The 22,647-nt window shown below is 38.9% G+C and overlaps 1 protein-coding gene across 1 annotated transcript in view; it reads left to right on the top strand.

The window, feature by feature from the left end:
* LOC130273220 (sodium channel protein type 4 subunit alpha B-like) overlaps positions 1 to 22,647 on the top strand; it is a 488,856-nt gene that overhangs the window by 251,104 nt on the left and 215,105 nt on the right. The window contains exons 10-14 of the mRNA XM_056519644.1: positions 4,140 to 4,203; positions 10,807 to 10,948; positions 14,138 to 14,335; positions 16,418 to 16,603; positions 19,511 to 19,888. Of these exons, the coding sequence (XP_056375619.1) occupies positions 4,140 to 4,203; positions 10,807 to 10,948; positions 14,138 to 14,335; positions 16,418 to 16,603; positions 19,511 to 19,888 (968 nt within the window). The remainder of the gene's footprint in view (positions 1 to 4,139; positions 4,204 to 10,806; positions 10,949 to 14,137; positions 14,336 to 16,417; positions 16,604 to 19,510; positions 19,889 to 22,647) is intronic.

The following is a 22,647-nucleotide window of genomic DNA, read 5'->3' as shown; positions in this document are numbered from 1 at the left end:
TTTTTGGCCCCTTTAGCGTTTCTTTAAAAATTTGTTGGGTACCAAAAATAATAATAATAATAATAAGGCAGTAGGGATGGGAAAAATTTATTTAACAACATTTTTATTTTTTTATAAATTAATTAATAATTAATATTTTTTAATAAGTGTGTGTTTCACTTTTTTCTCTCTATTTAAATTATTTTTTTAGGTAGTACTACTACTCTCATCATGGAACACACTGTTCCATGATGGGAGTAGTAGTACCTGTACTAATAGACTTATCGCCCCGGCTGTCAATCCTGATACTCGATGCGATCGTCCATAATATAGCAGAGATGTGGAGTGTCTCTATACAGCGCTTGCATCTCTGCACTATACTCCGGCCAGTGATATGAATAGAACATCACTCATTTATATTTTCCACCCAGAGTGGGGATCCGAATCTTTGAAATAGATAGGAAAATCGCATCAAGGGTCAGGAGTGACACCCACTGTGATCTGTCCTTAACCGCAGTGCAGGTACTACTACTCCAAACATGGAACACACTCTACCCCGCACTGGGAGCTGTAGTACCTGCAGTTAAGGAAAGATCACAGTGGATGTCACTCCTGACACCCGCTGTGATCCTCCTGTATAATGTATAGATGCGGGCGGCCTCTCTTCTATGGTCCCCTGCACTGACGTATATATACACTTATTCATATTTCCCACAGAGAGCTGTGATTGGTTGGAACCATCTGGCCAATCACAGCTCTCTGCAGGAAATATGAAAAGGTGTATATATACGGCAGTGCAGGGGACCATAGAAGAGCGGCCGGCCGCATCTATACTTTTGTAAAGAAGGATCGTACTACAGGTACTACTACTCCCATCATGGAACAGAACAGTGTGTTCCATGCTGGGAGTAGCAGTACTACCTATAAAAAAAATTAAAAAATAAAGAAAAAAGTGAAAAACACACACACTACATTTTTATTATTGTCGGCAACATTTTTAGTGCCCTTCCTGCACACACAAATTGATCCCTGTTTAAAAATTAATAAAAATTTCCTTATAAAAAAAATAAATTTTGGTAAATACAATTTTTTCCATCACTACTGTATCTTTTTTTTTTTAATGGTACCCTACGAAATGTTTTTAAAAAAAGGTATCTCCATTACCGTTTTGGATCGCTAAAGTCCAAAAAAGAATAAAAACCGCCTGCAAAAAAGCGAAATTTAAAACCCATGTGATGTTTTTCTTGGAGTTTTTCTGCTCCCATAGACTTCTATGGGAGAAAAACACCACGATTTCAGGGGGGAAAAAACGCCATAGGCTCAACACGCGAAAGAGCTTAAAAACACCAAAAAAGAATGAAAAAAAAGGCCAAAAGGATTTTAAAAAAAAAGTCAAACTGAAAAACGCAAAGTGGAAAAAGAATTTTGTGTTTTTTCATTGATTTTACAGCTGACATCTGTCCGCAGGGGCAGTTTTGGCATTTTTTGGGGCAAAACGGCAAAAAAAAAAAAAGTGGAAACTTAGCCTAATGATTGCAGCTCACAAGAAATCATTGATAGGTAATCTGGGCAAGGGAAGGTAGAGTGGAAGCCTGCAGCCATCCTAGATGCAAGTTAACCCTCTAGTGGACCAGTGTGTCATGCAGTCCTCTGAAACTCGGTAGGTTGATTTTGACTCTGGTGTTAATAAGCTTTTTACCCACCAAATCTGAGCTGTTCTCATCAAATGTATTGTAGTCAGTGTGAGTACAAAAATAAAGTCAGCTTTAACAAAAAAGGAAAAGCATCTGAAACATGCCAATTGGCCCATACCAAGTACCCCAATTGGCTTCCAAGTACCCCATACATATGTCACCTTACAGAGCATGCCTCATATGGAATTGAATGCATAAAAAGGCTTAAAAGGAAAAGCCCCATGCTGCTCCTCCATGCAATCCTATTAATGTTCCATAGAAGTAATACAACCCTTTATACTGGGTTAGTTTTAGTGACCTTTGTAGCTTTTATCTGTTTTTTAACTGGTGCTGGTCCATGTAGTCAATTGAATGTATATGGACTTCAGCTTTACAAATATCAAGACCACACAAATCATTTGTCAGGATGTCTGACGGACTCTCTTTAAAATGGTTTTAGAGCAGAAACCCTGTAAACTTGTCATCTCCTTAGGTCATCCATTCATCCTGACTGCATATGGTACATAACATGATCCTATGTAAACACCAGGCCAGTTAAGTGCAGCTTTAATCGGAGTAAATGTGCTCCATGGAGGTTCCTAATGATTTGAATGGCTAAGTTTTTTTTTTTTTTTTTTGAGCAAGCGCTCATTTGTATCTCTAACATGTATCTGTGGAGTATCACCTATCACGCACACTTATTGACATTGCTAAGCAAATATGACAGTCACGCTTGGTGCTCATCGGGGCTGGAGTCTGGGTGACTGGAGATTACTTATGGATGGTAACCAGGCAAGTTCTGGGAGGGGGGGGCAAACAGATCTCTTGTATTCCCACCTGCCTTGTTGTGTAGAGAGGGATTCAAATATTATAGTCTCCCAAGAGCGTCACTTCCACATGATGTCAGACACTTGGACGTCTTGGTCATTAGTATCTTAGGCTTCAAATGAGCTTTTCTTGAAAGGTCCAAGCGTGCAAACAGTAAACCTGTTACATACAGTGCTCTGTTACATGGTGTTCAATTCATATTTGTTATACAGATGCAACCATTTACTAATGTTTACTGGGTCCTATACAGAATATGGTGTTAGCATTTTCACATGATCTGTATTGTATAACTGTATGGCAATGTTCCTCTTTAGAGTAGCTCCCTTGAGGAATATATTAGCAGAGTATAAGTTGCTGTTATATAGCAGTTTGTATACAGCCCTAAAACTGAGCACATTGAGGGAAATTTAATTTAAAAAAAACCTGTGCAGAGGTAGAGAGGTGCAGTTGCCCATAGCAACCAATCAGATCGCTTCTTTCATTTTTCAGAAGCCTTTTTTTTTTATAAATGAAAGAAGAGATCTGGTTGGTTGCTATGGGCAACTGCACCGCTCTTCCTCTACACCGCTTTTGATAAATCTCCCCCATAGATTTCCAGTCAGTAGTATATATACTCTAGAAGGTCCACATGTACACACCAAACCATACTACTGCCAATGTCCTCATGCTATGCATTTAAAAGGTGCAACCTGGGTATGAATCGAATCATGCAAAAATCCATAGTACCATTATACACTTGATCCAGCATCGATGTGATGCTATTTGGTCCGGTCATAGTTCATATATGTTACGAGAAAAAAATTGTTGCATCTCAGACCTCGTAGTTCCTTTCATAAAGAATCCGTTGTATAAAAGGATCTGTTCAAAGTTATTGAAGGTTTTCAAAACGTCGCGGCTGTATTTATTAATTTTAGTTTTGTAAAAATGTGTTAAATGATATACTGTAAGTAACTATGTTAGTGTAGCCTTATTACATTAGATTACTATTCTATTTTTTAGTATATTATATTGTCTGTTATATATATATATATATATATATATATATATATATATATATATATACCGTATATATATGTATATATAGAGACTAACGAAAGTGGCACTCCAGCAATCCAAATATAAAAAAGTGAGTTTATTCACCCATCCGGTCAATACAAATGTGCAACGTTTCAACCTACACACTGCAGTCTTTTTTTTTGGCTTGAAAAAGACCTCATTGTGTAGGTTGAAACGTTGCACATTTGTATTCACCGGATGGGTGAATAAACTCACTTTTTTTTAGATTTGGATTGCTTGCTTTCATTGGACATTGGAAATTGGGAGACCAATGGTAAGGTCCTAGACTGGCAGAGCACCTGCACTGGATCCAGGGTCTGGAACCTGCCACAGTCCCGCATTGTACATTTTTTGGGTATATATATTCAAGGGGGGCCTGGATGTTTTTCTGGAAAAATAAAATATTGCCATATTCAAGACGGGAAGGAATTTGTATATGTGTGTGTGTATATATTTATATATATATATATATATATATATATATATATATATATATATATATACATATAAAATGTGTGTTATGTTGTTATGTATTTTTTTTTATTATAATATGTATTATGTCTTTTTTCTTATGCCAAATATGTTTTCTTTTCTATTGTAAAGAAAATATCTACAGAAAGAATGGATCAGCAGATCCTTTACTGTGTGGAAACAGCAGTGATGCTGGGTAAGTGAAATATTGTTAGTATATGGATGTATATGGAAGTTTAGACCTTTTATATTATTATTACTTATATACTGTATTACCATACTGAAACAGGACCTGATAATGCATTTGCATCTACAGGTCAAGGGGGTGCAAATAAAAGAGCTCCATTTCTAAGAAGCTGGTTCTTTCGTACATACAGTCATCTAGTAGAAGAAAGAATGTATGGAGGGACCAGCATTTCGTTGCAAGCAGCTTAATTGAAGCTACATCACACCAACATTGACATGTTTCGAGCGCAAGCGCTCTTGCTTGGTCACCGAGGAAGAGCCCTTGCGCTCAAAACATGTCTGATTGACTGTCGTTTTTATGGTGTGATGTATCTTCAATAAAGCTGCTTGCAACGAAGTGCTGGACCCCCCGTACATTCTTTCTTCAATATTGGATGCCTTGCCGGGCACCCGTCCGAGCCCCGTACATCAGGGAAGGTGAGCTGGATCACTCACTTGTTGCAGTTATCTAGTAGAACATGATAAAGCTGTGAGCTCTGTTAGATGACACACAATCCTCTAGTATATAGACAGGTCCGGCTACACTACAGCAGTGTGTGCAATTGTATATAACCAACTTTAGTTTCAAGCACTGGGGAAGAAATTTTGCAGGCTTAGTCTTTCCTTGTTCAGTGTTTTTATTTTCTTATAGAGAAAACACTGCATTTTTGTGTTCTTGCAGCTACCTATCATTTCCATAGATGTAGCTTTATGATGGCCACGCTTAACCTGCATGTTATCGGAAGAGTCACTTATTTTAAAGATATGCAAAGTAGCCCTCCTCCAGAAGAAAGGGTAGTGTCCCTGCAAGTCAATGCTTAACCCTCTAAAGTGCCTTGAAACATGACTGGGGAAGGTACAGACTGGGAAAGACCACCCCTTTGAGAAGCGCATCTAGTTAACCAGACATTGGGTGATGGATTTTCCTCCGAAACCCATGGGAGGGGGTATAGGAAGCAACCACTGAACAACCAATATTAACCCCATACCATCTTGACCAGCAGAATACAAACCAAATGAGGGAAAGGACTGGTAGATATTCCTAGGAGATGAATAAATGGGGGCACAGCAGTCAGGGGCACTTTCCTCAATTGATGAAGTTCCCACAACAACAAAAAATTAAGCTGTAAAATAAATAAATGAACAAATAAATGAATAATAATAGCAATAAAACGTATGTGTTGTGATCTGTAATGACTTAAAGGGGTACTCCGGTGGAAAAACAATTTTTTTTTTCTTTTTTAAATCAACTGGTGCCAGAAAGTTAAACATATTTGTAAATTACTTCTATTAAAAAATCTTAATCCTTCCTGTATTTATTAGCTGCTGAATACTACTGAGGAAATTCTTTTCTTTTTGGGATGCTCTCTGATGACATCACGAACACACTGCTCTCTGCTGATGTTATTATAATAATAATTATTTCTTGTTGTACTTAGTGGGATTCGAACCCAAGGCCCCAGCACTGCAAGACAGCAGTGCTAACCACTAAGCCACCCATGCCCTTAGCAAACATCAGCAATGCACGGTTGCTAAAATGGACAGAGATGTCAGCAGAGAGCACTGTGCTCGTGATGTCATCAGTGTTCCAAAAAGAAAGGAATTTCCTCTGTAGCATTCAGCAGCTAATAAGTACTGGAAGGATTAAGATTTTTTTTAATAGAAGTAATTTACAAATATGTTTAACTTTCTGGCACCAGTTGATTTAAAAAAAGAAATAAAAAATGTTTTTCCACCGGAGCACCCCTTTAACTGGGCACTGGCACTTTAAAAAAAAATTGATAACTTGTAGAGACATGTCGCTCGGGGTCTGAGTGTTCAGAATGAGCTTGACAGACTTTCAATGTAAGTCTAGGGGATTGTCTCGGTCAGCTGCCCCCTTTTTAATTACCGGTAATGTTGTTCTAACAATGAGTAGAAGTCTGAACACTAAGACCCCAATTGATCAAAACTTTTGAAATGTCTCTAAAATGTCACTGTTATAAATGTTGTCATGCCTTAAACACAGCACAATAGACTGTATGAAGGTCTCCCCAATATAGGATTATAGTAAAAATCTCAAATTTCTCCAGAAACAGCATTGTCTATTGTATTGTGCTAAACTAAAGTCACTGCTTGGCCTGGGCTATAATTCACAATACACGATGACAACATTGGGGCATATTCATAATTCATGGCTGATCATGTGTCATTGACATACCTGTGACCGATAATATTTGAGACAAATTACTGTTGTGTGACCTGTGATGACACAATACAAATAGGTACAATTGAGCTGAATATCCATACATACAGATAAATATAACCCTTACTGTGTATGTTGCACATTTTAATGGTGGCATGATGGGACCTGTAGTTTTGCAACAGCTGTTGGGGAACAATGACTTTTGGAGAGCTTAGGAGTGCTTCTTTTGTCCTACAACAAGATACTAGTAGACCTGATAGCAATTCTGTGGTGACAGGTTACATTTAAAGGGCTACTCCACTGCCCCAGCCGCTGGGACCCCGCAATCTCTGTGCAGCACTCGGTGTTCATTTAGAATGCTAGGTGCGGGCGGCGGGAGTCATGACATCACGGCCACGCCCTTCGTGATGTCACGTCATGCTCGCTCAATTCAAGTCTATGGGAGGGGAATGTTCCGAGCGCTTGGAGCAGGTGGTGTGGTGTGACATCACGAGGGGCATGGCAGTGACGTCATGACCCCCGCCGCCCGCACCCAGCATTCTAAATGAACGCTGGGTGCTGCACAGAGATCGCAGGGGTCCTAGCGGCGGGACCCCCACGACCAGACATCTTATCTCCTATCCTTTGGATAGGGGATAAGATGTTTAGGAGCAGAAAATTGAGTTCCTAAGAATAACATGAGAAGAAAAATGTAGACACACAAATCTGATATGCCATGAATCACAGCTCACTATGAGGTGCATTATCTGTTGGTTAATGGTTTGTCGGTATATGATCAAATATCTGCTGATTTGTTAATGCAGCTTTTTTTTTAAAACATTGCTTAAACCAGTAAGCATATATTGTTTAGCAATAAAAATACAGTAGTTTTCATGCTCATTGTAACAGATACATTGATATACAGAGTCCAGTGGAAATATTTAATATAAGTAATAATAATGGTGGCCATTCTGAAATATCTAAATATCAATGACTTCACCGAATATTGAAATGTCCGGCATCTTTGTCAGAGCAATAACTCTTATCCATTTAAGAATTTCTACGTTAACTATTGAAATCATAAGAAACTAAATAGACAGGAGCAGCAACTAATCGATGCGTTCTTACATCAAGTCATCCTTCTGAAGGGTATTTAATGTATTATACAGAACCTGCTGCTTAATTCAATATTTTGTGCCGAAGGCTTTAACCTCTAAGTCTAAAAATCTCTCTGCTTCCCCTGTGGGAACAGTTGTAGGCTTCTTTGGTTGATGATGAGCTATGCGTTTTGGCGTTAAATCACTATCTTTGTGCCAAATATCAGAACCCATAAGACAAGGTGGTGGATAGAATAAAATAATGAAGTGATCCATATAGACTGCACACACCTGATGAGGTGTTATTTTTATGACCATGTATTTCCCAATGTATTTGTGCCGGTGCACCAATGTTTCTGATGCAGTCTGCAGAGCGCCTTCACCATGCAGATGGAACTAAGGGATATGACTATGAAAATAGAATATCTCCCCATGGAGCTGGACATTTCTAACCTATGTTAGCAAATAACTCTGACCCTTTTAGAAGGACATCTTTAACTCTCCACCTGGCAGCACATGTCCCCTTCTCTAGCAGCATGCATCCCCCTCTTAGGTAGCACACCTCCTTCTGAATTCATTTATCTCTCCCAGAACTACTCTTTTTATTCTGAGAATCCATTTCATCTATATTTGGCCGTTATCAAGCCAGTTGTCTTGACTTTATAAAGGCCACATATGGCTGAAATTTTGTCAATTTATGTACCAAGCATATCTTTGGTGCCCAAAATGAATAGCTGTCCCCTATCCACAGGATAGTTATAGCTAGCTGGACCCCAAGCAATGGTAGATCTGAGGACAGTTGTTTTCAGAGTAAATGGGGCTGCAATGTCCATGAGTGACTGTGGCCCCTTTCCTTCTCTACAAAGCATACAACTAGTATGTCCAGCTCCTCACTGACTTGGGCACTAATCTGAGCAAGGAGACACTGCTAGTTCTGTAGTAACATCCCAAACAAATTCAATTCCAGCATCAGAGAGTTCTTAAAACTTCTTTACTGAAGCCTCATAAAATGAATCTTCATGCATCTTACAAGAGCATCATAAGGCTTAAAGTGGTACCCAGCCCCTAGACATCTTAACCCCTATCCATAGGATAAACAATAAGATATCTGTCTGGGGGTTCCCTCCGCTGGGACCTCGCTCAATCTCCGTGCAGCACCCGGCGTTTGTTTAAAGCCACACTCGTGACATCATGGCCATGCCACCTCAATGCAAGTTGGTAGGGGGCGTAGACTTGCATTGCGGGGGCATGGCCATGACTTCACGAGCGGGACGTGACTGTGACATCACGAGCCTCCGCCCTGAATCGCCAGTCATGCGGCACGAAACTAAGTTCGCTCCGTATACTGGATGTCTTGGGTGCTGCAGCCGAGATTGCAGTGGTCCACAGCGGTGGGAACCCTGCGATCAGACATCTTATACCCTATCCTTTGGATAGGGGATAAGATGTCTAGGGGCGGAGTACCTCTTTAAAGTGTTTTGAAGTTGCCCTTGGTGGCTCAGTGGTTAGCAGTATTGCCTTGCAGTACTGGAGTCCTGGGTTCAAATCCTACCAAAGACATCATCTGCGTTTGTGTGGATTTCTTCTGGGTTTTCTCCCATAAACATACAGATAGGTGAATTTAGAATGTGAGCCCCAATGGGGACATGGACCAATTTGAGTGTACAGCGATGAGGAATCTGTGTGCCCTATATAAGTAATCATAAACAGTTATAATAATAATTTCGATTTTTTTTAATGAGGAAACCTTGAAATATGTCCAGCTTTATGATGTTCTTGTAAGATAATAAATATTACATTTTAATAAATTCCAGCAACAAGGTTTTAAGGACTATCTGATGCTGGAATTTCTTTCATTCTCTATGGGACTTCTAAACCTTTCTAAACATCCTCTATGGTACATTGCTCCAGGTTGAAGCAAGACCTCTTGGGGCGTCAGCATGAAGACCATTATGTCATTTGTCCAATTTACTGATTGACATAAAGCCTTCTCCAACAGTTTAGGCAGAACCATAGAAGGAAGCCAATATCTATTCATTTGATTCTTAAAGAGCTTTTTAGATAGCTGAGTTGGATTGTGTAAGTAAAAGCCTACCACCCACAGTAAAGTTTGAACAATATAAGAAATAATTATATGCCTCACGCTTCTATACGTCTACTAAGCTCCTCTGTGCCTTGCAATATACCTAATAATTCACATTGGAGGGAACATTATCATGTATAATTGCCCTTCTATAATACCTTAAACAAGAGGCGCATGGGGGAAGACAATAACAGAAGAAGTCAACCATAGCAGCCAATGAGCGGTTAGGCTTTTATTGGTCTAACACAAATGAAACTAATGTAATGTTTTTCTATGTAACCACTTGTTTAGCACTGTTACAGTGTATGTATATTAGAGAGACTATGAATAGTAGAAGTCCGGTGTGATATATGCTAATTGACAATTACGGATTTCATTTCCTTAGTTATCTTAAAGGGAGCACAAAACTCCTTTTATTTTCTATTGCATTCGTAATTGTATTGTGGCCTTGATCCCCTGCCAATGGCATCTTTGATTTACAGCCTTAACAAACAATGATGAATTACCCTCACTATGTGACCACCTCAAGATGAAAACAAAAATGTCTCAGGGTTGCTTAGCCAGTCATACATGCACATATATACAAGATGTACATTGCATTTCTACAGTATTGGAAATGCCATGAACACAATGGGCTAATACAATAATCCCTTAAATGTGTTTTAGAATTGAATCCCAGGTTATTAACATGAGTAGGGGAGTGCATTGAAATAATTAGGATTGCTGAATCAGACTATTAGTGTAAATCAATGGTCCTCTTAGTAAGCTTAGAAACTTCTGAACCCCAATAAACAATGTGAAACAAGGCTCCCACCTACCATGTGCCCTTTATAATATTGGGATATATTGCCTCTGCAACCCCTATAACTTTGCCCCTGACCATCAGGACTGCTGTTGGCAATATATGAGTTGAGAACAAAGCAACATTGACTATTCCATCAAAAATGTTCTTTACAAAAACAATGGCAAATTTAGGTATTCAGGCCTCCTCCCAAACAGATACATTCAGTGTTACCTATCTATCTATCTATCTCTCTCATATCTATCTGTCTATATATTTATTGATTATCTATTTATTTATCTACGGTATCTCTGTCCATCTACCTTCTATATATCATCTGTCTATAAATTGGTGGCAATCTGTAGGTCACAAGGCTGTATATTCCTGTAGTTACCATCTATGTGGAGATGAGATATAGTTAATATACCTATTTTCTCTGCTGTCCACAGGAAGTGCCCGGAAGGTTTTGTTTGTCTGAAGGTTGGAAAAAACCCCAATTATGGTTACACCAGCTTTGATACATTTGGATGGGCTTTCCTTTCTCTGTTCCGACTTATGACGCAAGATTTTTGGGAAAACTTATATCAACAGGTAATGGACTAGAAGGCACTGTTTCTGGAAGAAATCAGCTATGTTTTTCTAACCTTGGCTAACCCATTTAAGCCATATTAACTAACTAACTAAAAAAAAAAAAAAAACATAGAGAACATGCTGTACTTATTATATAATTATGTTTCATTGTAATATATTATATTATATTATAATATTATATTATTGTAGTATTAAATATTTGATACATTATACATGGGGTGGATTATATAAACCAAAGATATCCCCTCCTTCCAAACAGTATGATTGGCAATCATTTAAGGGGTATTCCAGGAAAAAAAAAATGTTTTTTACTATATCAACTGGCTCCAGAAAGTTAAACAGATTTGTAAATTACTTCTATTAAAAAAAACTTAATCCTTTCAATAATTATCAGTTGCTGAAGTTGAGTTGTTTTCTGTCTGGCAACAGTGCTCTCTGCTGACATCTCTGCTTGTCTCGGGAACTGCTCAGAGTAGAAGAGGTTTGCTATGGGGATTTGCTTCTAAACTGGGTGGTTCCCGAGACACGTGTCATCAGAGAGCACTTAGACAGAAAAGAACAACTCAACTTCATCTGCTTATAAGTACTGAAAGGATGAAGATTTTTTTTTATAGAAGTAATACACAAATCTGTTTAACTTTCTGGAGCCAGTTGATAAATATAAAAAAAGTTTTTTTTCCTGGATAACCCCTTAAATACTGACCCTAGTGTTAACTTTGTTGTTATTATTATTATAATCATAATTATCATTAAAGTGTACCTGTCGCCAACACAAACTTTTGATATAAAGGAGATACTATTATATATATATTTGTGATATACAAAAAAGAGTAGAGTCAGCTCACCATCTGGTATAGTCACATCTCAGTCCTGTAGGATCTGTAATCCTAACAAAGAAGCACGGAGAGGTAGAGGGCCGGTTCCCAGGTAATCAGCAATGGAAAATGTGCAAAGTCCAGCTTCCTAAAACTTCAATGCTTTATTTCGATCATTAAAAATCAACAAAAAAGTGCGTTTCGGTTTTGTAAAAAACCTTAATCATAGCGGTATCTCTCAAGGAGAGAGAATGGTTTATATATCTGTTCAAGAGTCAAAACAAACAAATCTACAATATGTTGGTTGCACAACTAGAAAACTTAAGACAAGAATATCTGAACATTTGGCCCCATGTAATCAATTTTCTGTTCACTCACGATCTGCATCTGGACTTACGAGACATTTGCTTGAAAAACATACAGGAGAACCACTAAATTTGAATGTGCAGGGGATTGAAAAGGTTAAACCACCAAGACGAGGTGGTGACTGGAATAAACTGGTGTTCAGATGGGAGGCGTTTTGGATCCTCCGTCTGGACACCAGATACCCACAGGGATTAAATTCCAGAAATGACCTTTCATATATATATATATATATATATATATATATATATATATTGATTTACTATAGTTGTGGGTATCTAATAGATATGCAACATTATTTGTACTATATACTATATGGTCTCCTGGACTCAGTCTGCATATTAGAGCTATGTACCTGTTCGTACACCTGTAGTCACTTACTGACTAAGGATGAATACACGCCTCTGGGTAGGCGTATCCTCTCAGTATTTGTTGGTTTTGACTCTTGAACAGATATATAAACCATTCTCTCTCCTTGAGAGATACCACTATGATTAAGGTTTTTTTACAAACCGAAATGCGTCAGCATTTCTCTTGGCTTTTAACATGCACTTTTTTGTTGATTTTTAATGATCGAAATAAAGCATTGAAGTTTTAGGAAGCTGGACTTTGCACATTTTCCATATTTGTGATATACATTGATTATAAAATGTGAATATTTTTGGGTGCAAAAATGCTGTCCCTGCAGCTATTGCCTGTGTGTGTCTATGAGGGGCCAAATATAGAAAGTGAGGGCCGGAGAAGTAGAGCTCTGTGCAGGCACCTAGCTTGTCAATGCTGTGTGAGCCAGGGCGTGTCATAGAGCCTGAGTGTACAGAGCCCTGCTTGTCCTCAGTGTACAGAGCCCTGCTTGTCCTCAGTGTACAGAGCCCTGCTTGTCCTCAGTGTACAGAGCCCTGCTTGTCCTCAGTGTACAGAGCCCTGCTTGTCCTCAGTGTACAGAGCCCTGCTTGTCCTCAGTGTACAGAGCCCTGCTTGTCCTCAGTGTACAGAGCCCTGCTTGTCCTCAGTGTACAGAGCCCTGCTTGTCCTCAGTGTACAGAGCCCCGCTTGTCCTCAGTGTACATAGCCCTGCTTGTCCTCAGTGTACAGAGCCCTGCTTGTCTTCAGTGTACAGAGCCCTGCTTGTCCTCAGTGTACAGAGCCCTGCTTATCCTCAGTACACAGAGCCCTGCTTGTCCTCAGTGTACAGAGCCCTGCTTGTCCTCAGTGTACAGAGCCCTGCTTGTCCTCAGTGTACAGAGCCCTGCTTGTCCTCAGTGTACAGAGCCCTGCTTCTCCTCAGTGTACAGAGCCCTGCTTCTCCTCAGTGTACAGAGCCCTGCTTGTCCTCAGTGTACAGAGCCCTGCTTGTCCTCAGTGTACAGAGCCCTGCTTGTCCTCAGTGTACAGAGCCCCGCTTGTCCTCAGTGTACAGAGCCCCGCTTGTCCTCAGTGTACAGAGCCCCGCTTGTCCTCAGTGTACAGAGCCCTGCTTGTCCTCAGTGTACAGAGCCCTGCTTGTCCTCAGTGTACAGAGCCCTGCTTGTCCTCAGTGTACAGAGCCCTGCTTGTCCTCAGTGTACAGAGCCCTGCTTGTCCTCAGTGTACAGAGCCCTGCTTGTCCTCAGTGTACAGAGCCCTGCTTGTCCTCAGTGTACAGAGCCCTGCTTGTCCTCAGTGTACAGAGCCCTGCTTGTCCTCAGTGTACAGAGCCCTGCTTCTCCTCAGTGTACAGAGCCCTGCTTCTCCTCAGTGTACAGAGCCCTGCTTGTCCTCAGTGTACAGAGCCCTGCTTGTCCTCAGTGTACAGAGTCCTGCGTGTTCACCCTCACTTTCTGTATTTGAACTCCTCATAGATACACACAAACAATAGCTGTAGGGACAAAAATATGCAATTTTTTTAACCAATGTATATTACAAATATACATATAATGGTATTTTCTACATTATATAAAAAAAATTTGTTGACGATAGGTACACTTTAATATTATTATTATTATTCATATTGTTATTTTTAATTTTTTTGCAGACTTTACGAGCTTCAGGGAAGACATACATGATATTTTTTGTCTTCGTCATTTTTTTGGGTTCATTTTATCTGGTAAACTTAATCCTCGCCGTGGTAGCCATGGCTTATGAAGAACAAAACCAAGCCAGCATTGCTGAGGCAGAAGCAAAGGATAAAGAGTTTCAACGAGCGATGGAACAGCTAAAGAAGGAACAAGAGGTTAATAGAAATGCAAATGACACTAAATCATGAGTTACATTTCCGATATGCCATCATGCTATGCATCACCTATACAGTTTTCCAGTGACTTGGTGAATTATATTGAAGCACAGATGTCAGCTGAAATATTACAATGACAAATACAGACAGAGGCAGACAGATGGTTACAGCTTTACTTCAGCTTTATGCACTCTATTGGTTAAATATATGTAACTTTTGTGAGTTAAAATATATAATCTAATAAGTATATTTAAGGAGTACCTATCATTTAAACAAACTTCTGACATGTTGTACTGACATGTCACAAGTTTGTATTAGATGTGCTCCAGGTGTTGAGACCCCCACTGATCCCAGAATGAAGGGCAGAAGTGCTCTGCCCCTTTATTTCCTCTCTGCACAGCTAAAGTGAGTGGTATGCAGAAAAACAATGGAAGTCTATGGGACCGTTTGCATTAAGTGGAGTGGGGGTAAAGGGGCACAATACCTGTACGCTTCTGCCCCTTAATTCTAGTGATCAGTGGGGATCTCAACACCTGAACCCCACCAATACAAACTTCTGATATGTCACTATGACATGTATACATTTTTTTTTACTATGATAGGTACCATTTAAATGCAAAATTAAGCAGAACAGTCCTTTTAAATCTGCATTGGCTGTCAGTGCCTGTAGGACTGAAGCAAGTTTACACATACAAGGCACTTATGGGGCATGTGGCCAAAAAGTTTGTTCTAATAGGCATAAAAAATGTGTCAAAGATTCCCTATTGGCAAGTAAGGGGACAGGAAAACCAGCTCACCTGTCCAGTACAAAAAAAAAAAAAAAAGAAAAAAAAAATCAGTTCCCCACCATATAAACACAGTCCTAGGAAAAACACAGGGCATCATGGTGTGGCATGGAAGGCAATGGACCAGATCCCGTAAAAAAGTAGAAAACAATCCAAATGGTAGTATCCAGCTCCCCAAAAGTGATTAAAATAACAAAGTTTATTAGATCATCTAAAATCCAAAAAAGGGAAAAGACATGTCTCTAAAACGAAGAGAAACACAGACATATTTCAAGCCTTACAGCTCTGTATGCCATGATTAAGAACCATAAGGCTTGAAACACGGGGGGAGTTTTTCTTTGTTTTAGAGACATGTCATTGAGTTTTAGATGACCTATTAAACTTTATTTTTTTTATTTTTTTTTATTTTTTGGGGGAGCAGGATATTACCATTTGGATTATTCTCACCGATCCTGTAGTTGCCCCAATCTGAAGCACATGGATCTCACCTCAACCCGGTGCTATAGAATGCAACGGTCAAACTGCAGAATGATCCAGCAAAGATGGTGCAATAAAATATACCTTAGCTGTGATTACAACATTGACAATAGAAATATGTTGGTTTTAGTTGGGTACACTTTGCATGTCTCCTTTATTTGTGACATTGGTTGTTTTCTACTAGTAAGGTAAATTCACTAGATCATTCTGCAGTTTCACCATTACGCCCCCTATTGACAGGATTTAAAAGGTTAGCGAACCACCTAATGAGTAGGGATAGAAGATAAGATGGGTGAATACAAACATTAAGTCCTCCTACATGGCTAGGTTTATGGTGGTGTTAACCAGCACAAGAACATTTTCCTATGTTTCTGTAAATGTTATCCCATCAAGCACCGTAATAGATGTATTATAGAAGTTTTCTAATTTAATCGTAAGGGTAAATAAAAAATGTATTTGTTTTGTGCTAATTGTAGTAAGAAGATCCCAGCACTCACCAGGTTGGATGCAATAATTGTAGTGTTTATTCCCATCTGGTCATAGTAGTGGTATAGACAGAACATGTTTCGGCACAGCAGGCCTTCCTCAGCTGTCTGGGCCAGCTGGGGGAAAGCCTGCTGTTCCAAAACGCATTTGGTCTATACCACTACTATGACCAGATGGGAATAAACACTACAATTATTGCATCCAACCTGGTGAGTGCTGGGATCTTCTTACTACTGATGTTATTGGTTTTGATGCCACCAAGTGCGCTGCTACCATCACAGTTGTGCTGACACTTATCTACTATATAATTGTGCTTTTTGTGTCCCTTGAGCAGATGTTGGCAATTAAAGGGACTGATGGGGGTTCGTACAGCTCATGTGAAATGTCACCATTCAGCTCCAAAAGTGCCAAAGAAAGAAGGAATCGAAGAAAGAAAAAAAAATCTTCCGAAGTGGACGAGTATAATGACGACATAAGAACTAACAGAGGGGAATCGGATGAAGAGAGTGGACGAAAACCGGTAATGGTGTGACTTACACTATCTATATATTATTATTATATAATAGGGATGTTCAGATACTGGGATCAGGACCGATACTGGACATTTGTACAAGCACTCGTGCAAATGTCCCCGATACCCGCCGGCGGGACCTCCGCCAAAAGGTATCACAGAGGTGCTCTGTGCACGCTACAAACTATGCAGCACACTCAGCAGCTGAGCGTGCGTCATAGCCAGGACCTGTGGCTAATGCCGAACATCACCGATCGCGTTGATGTTCAGCATTAACCTTTTAGACGCCGCGATCAAAGTTGATTGCAGCGTCTAAAAGTCCTGAGATTAACTGCTGGTTAGCTCAGGGATGCTGATCGGGCTCACCGCAGTAAAATCATGGTGTCCCGATCAGATGAGAGGACGGCCGGAGGTCCTTCACCGTGCTCCGTGCGGTCCGATCGTCGCTCCTATACTGCTGCCAGCCATGACAGGCAGTAGTAAAGGAGCTCCGATACACATATATATATATATATATATATATATATATATATGTGTATGTGTGTATATATATATATATATATATATATATATATATATTTATATATGTGTGTTTATGATAATATATATGACCTTTAATGACCTTTTTCAAAAAGTTTAAATAAAATAAAACTAAATATATTTGTTTTAATATATATATATATATATATATATATATATATAAAAAGCCCTTACGCTTGTAAAAACCTTTTTTCCCATTAAAGGAAAAAAAAACAAAAAAACCCTGTCACATGAAATTGAAAAAAGTATTGGTAATTGTTATCGGCGAGTAAAAAAAAGTATCGGTACTCGGTCTTAAAGTGTACACCGGCCCTAATACATCTTATCCCCTATCCAAAGGATAGGGGATAAGATGTCTGATCGCGGGGGTCCAGCCGCTGGGGACCCCCGCAATCTGTCATTCAGCATGGCCGTCACGCCTCCTCCCATAGACTTGCATTGAGTGGGCGGACGTGACATCACACGGAGTCGTGATGTCATGATACTCTGGCCTCGTGGTCGTCACGCTGCACACTGGGAGCCTCCAGCGCTGTGGAGAGCTCGCAAAGGTGGGTGCTGAATGACAGATTACGGGGGTCCCCAGCATCGGATAGGGTATAAGATGTATTAGGGCCGGAGTACCCCTTTAAACAAAAATGGTATAGGGACATCCCTAATTAATATAAATATATTTATATATGCCATTTCTGCTATGACCTGGCCTCATCATGTACACAACCCTTGACCGGACTCACTGCGACCAAATCGATCTACTTTTAAATATTTCTTGAAGATGTCTTTAATTTATAAATCACTCGTCTCTGCAGCGTGTTATGGTCTCAGTGCACCTGTTCGTGTTCTTCGGAAGGGAATAGCCACTGTGCTATTCTTTCAAGTAAAGCAAATGTCATTTCTTTCTTCACCTATTTGTTTGTAGCTAATCTGGATCAGATTAAAGAGCCTTTAGGAGCTCTTCACAGTTGTCATGTCACTTGAAAGGCAATATGTCATCAGTAAATAACCCGTGGTTTAAACCGAGTTTTTATGTTTCACATATTTTTTAAGAATTAGTAAAATTTTTAGGAATTCTTTTATTTTACTATCTATATAGGCATCTCCCAACCAGTGTGCCTCCAGCTGTTGTAAAACTACAACCCCCAGTGTGCCAGGACAGCCTTTAACTGTCCCGGCATGCTGGAAGTTGTAGTTTTGCAACAGCTGGAGGCACATTGGTTGGGAAACACTGATATGTTATAAATTAATCCTGCAGGTTAAAAAAAGCTAAAAACAGAATTACAGAATGTTAACCACTTTAACATATATTAGCCATATATATATATATATATATATATATATATATATATATATATATTAATTTTACTTCATTGAGCACATTCTTAGATTAAAAATATGGTATTTTATTCCTATTTTATGGATGTATTTTGCTATCTATAGGGTGACCCCAATAGATAAATAAGATAGGATCAGGCCATTCACAGATGGGATCAGGCCATGGGTCCTGCTTTAAAGCATGTCTCAAAAAGCTGTTAAAAACAGCCCCCCAGGCAACTTGACTGCCACCATATTAATGTACTAAAAATGGAGAAATAAAATTGAATTAAAAAAGTAAAAAAATAATTAGGGAATATTTGCTGTGGTAATATATGCTGTGGATTTGATGCAGTGTAAATAAATATAAATAGCTGAACATGGCAAAAAATCCACAGCATTGCATTCGTTGCATGTACAATATGTATTTTTTTTCTTTCATACATATCTATTTTATATATAAACATTCTTATATACTTTCTCATATATACATATTTATCCATAGCCTCGGTTGGTCTGCTTTAGAGGGAAATCTTTGAGTTATGTCACATATAACTTATAATACTTATTCATATTATTTTTTATATTAATACTAATATAATTAGTAACAATATTATTATTATTAGTAGTAGACTAGTAGTAATAGTAGTATTCATAATAATAATAATTATTATTATTATTGTTATGTATTGTTACTAGTTGTAGTAGTAGTAGTGATAATAATAATAATTATTATTATTATTATTATTATTATTTAATATTATTATTATTAGTTGTAGTAGTAGTAGTGTTAATAATAATAATAATAATAATAATTATTATTATTATTATTATTTAATATTATTAGTATTAGTTGTAGTAGTAGTAGTGTTAATAATAATAATAATTGTTTTTATTATTATTTAATATTATTATTATTAGTTGTAGTAGTAGTAGTGTTAATAATAATAATAATAATTATTATTATTATTATTTAATATTATTATTATTAGTTGTAGTAGTGTTAATAATACTATAATTATTATTCATCGATGGCTTACTCTTTATTTGCTTTGCTTATTTTTCTAGTCTCTTCTCGGCATTGGCATTGGGCCTCTCTCTGGTAGACGAAGGAAAAGCAATGGTAACATTTTTAATTTCCGTCCAAGAGACCTTTGCTCAGAGACTGATTTTGCAGATGATGAAGTAAGCAATGCCAGCTATGGTCACAGAGGATCTTTGCTCGTCCCGCGTGCGGGAAGACGCCAAAGTATACAGAGCCAGACGAGCGCCAACTCCCATCCGAACACACCCGGGTTCACGCAGAATGGCAAGAGAAACAGTTCCGTGGATTGTAATGGCGTAGTGTCTTTGGTTGGAGAAGCTGGCACCTACTCAAATCCAACTTCCCCTGGAGGTTTACAGTTGCCGGCGGTCATTGTGGAGAAGTCGGGAACAGAAGAAAACGTAAGTTCTTTATGTACTTAAATAATTCAAATAATTAAAGAACTTCTTTAATTACAGAAACAACATTTACTGAGCATCTATTTAAAGGGGTTATCCAGGAAAAAACTTTTTATAGATATATATATATATATATATATATATATATATATATATATCAACTGGCTCCCGAAAGTTAAACAGATTTGTAAATTGCTTCTATTAAAAAATCTTAATTCTTTCAGTACTTATGAGCTTCTGAAGTTAAGGTTGTTCTTTTCTGTCTAAGTGCTCTCTGATGACACGTGTCTCGGGAACCGCCCAGTTTAGAAGAGGTTTGCTATGGGGATTTGCTTCTAAACTGGGCGGTTCCCGAGACACGTGTCATCAGAGAGCACTTAGACAGAAAAGAACCTTAACTTCAGAAGCTCATAAGTACTGAAAGGATTAAGATTTTTGAATAGAAGTCATTTACAAATCTGTTTAACTTTCTGGAGCCAGTTGATATATAAAAATTTGTTTTTTCCTGGATAACCCCTTTGATTATAAGAGAATGTTACTTAAGCCAGTGTTATCCAAGCAGGGTGCCTCCAGCTGTTGCAAAACTACAATCTCCAGCATGCCCGGACAGCCAAAGGCTGTCCGGGCATGCTGGGAGTTGTAGTTTTGCAACAGCCTGAGGCACTTTGCTTGGGAAACACTTGTTTATAAACCTGTGTGAATAGTCGCTGATTCCTTCCATATTATTATAGAACTCTCCCCTCTATCTATTGCATTCTAAATCTATTAATATACTGCCGCTCAGATAACTAATAGCAGTTTGATTCTCTTCTAAGAAAGTCTCAGCTGGTTGCCAGTTATATCTGCTGTGAATTTCGACTTTATTTTTTACTATTCGTTTCTTCATGGCTATCCTAGAATTGTCCCTGCTATTCTTTATTAAATGAGTTTTCTCTAACTCATTAGGAGACAGAAAGAAAGAAATCCTTTGTGTTGTATTTTGAGAAGGTATGAACCCGCCACGGCACCTATTGTGCTATACTAACCTTGTCAGTGCAGTATGCTGCTCATGGGACCTGTCCATATACCCTAGTATACTCCAGCACAGCACGCGGTAGCTCCATCAGAACACCAGCAATTGCTTGTTAATGAACCTGAAGAAGGTGCAAGTGACCCCCGAAACATGTTCCCTCCCTTATATATCTTTAAGTCTATGTGTCTTGTGCAACTGTGGCGGCTGAGTATTTTCGTGTGAACCAGGCAGCAGCGCTCATTCCAGACCTGTTTTTTCCATGCCAAACCCCACTCCAACGGATGATGGCATGTCACTAGAGTATCCCATCACTTATTATTGTTGAGGGTCTGACCATTTGGGATCAAGTAGATATGGTACTGACACATATGAATGGGGGACTACTGGGTGATCGGGGGCAACTGTGCGAGAACAAAACTCAGAAGACAAACCCCTATTAAAGGGGTACTCCGGTGGAAAACTTTTATTTTATTTTTTTAAATCAACTGGTGCCAGAAAGTTAAAGAGATTTGTTAATTACTTCTAGTACTTCTTAGCTGCTGAATACTACAGAGGAAATTAGTGCTCTCTGCTGACATCATGGCCACAGTGCTCTCTGCTGACATCTCTGTCCATTTTAGGAACTGCAGCATATGTTTGCTATGGGGATTTTCTCATACTCTGGGCAGTTCTTAAAATGGACAGATATGTCAGCAGAGAGCACTGTGCTCGTGATTCAGCAGAGAGCTCTGTGTTCCAAAATGAAAAGAATTTCCTCTGTAGTATTCTGCAGCTAATAAGTACTGGAAGGATTAAGATTTTTTAATAGAAGTAATTTACAAATCTCTTTAACTTTCTTGCACCAGTTGATTTAAAAAAAAAAAGTTTTCCACCAAAGTACCCCTTAAATTCTAAAGTGATGCCACATATCCTAGCTGTATGCCAACATTTTTTTTAGATAGGAATACCCATTTAGTAGTGAGAGTAATATTTTTGGTGGAAGAATCTGGCCCACTTAGTTTTAGAGATGTGTTAATGTTTGACACGGTTGTTTAGAGGCATACTGTACATACCGGATCTTTTTGGGAAGAAATAAAACAGATCAGACTATGCACGTGACATGTACATGCTGAAGGCATTCATAGGCTTCCATTGACACAGCCACAGGGGGGGAACAAAAAAAAAAATAACTGTAGAAGTATTTTTTCTTTTTTTAAATGCATTCCACGTGGTATGCGTTCTTTAACTCAAGAACCCACGGGTGGCGTATTTACCAAATATAAACCTAAAGAATGATGATGAACAATAGAGTTGCGCGAACTTACAGTAAATTGGCTCGTAGTGAACCTCGCAGCTCGGCTGTTGATTGCTTTAGTCTGCATAAATTAATTCAGCTTTCCAAGGGCTCCAGTTGCCTGGAAAATGTGGATACAGACCTAGGAGACCTAAGACTGTCATCCTGGGCTTTTCCAGGCAACCAGAGCCCTTGGAAAGCTGAACTAATTTACGCAGGCTAAAGTAATCAACAGGGGAGCTGCGAGGTTCGCTATGAGCCAATTTACTGTAAGTTCACTCAACTCTAATGAACAAAGCCCAAGTCACATGAGCAAACACAAATACAGTTTGTAGGGGCACTGCTCCTAATGGCCGCAATGGGGATCATAGGAGGGCACTGTTTAGTGCTGTGTTGCTGTCACAGTTATAGGTAACTTTAGCTGTCACTGTCATTGGTTGTGTCCCTGCAGAGTTGTAGATAGTCTAAAAAGAAGGA

Source organism: Hyla sarda, chromosome 5 (genome assembly GCF_029499605.1).
Source record: "Hyla sarda isolate aHylSar1 chromosome 5, aHylSar1.hap1, whole genome shotgun sequence".
Classification (NCBI taxonomy): Eukaryota; Metazoa; Chordata; class Amphibia; order Anura; family Hylidae; genus Hyla; species Hyla sarda.
Note: the sequence above shows the minus strand (reverse complement) of the source record. Positions and strands in the feature narration are given on the sequence as shown.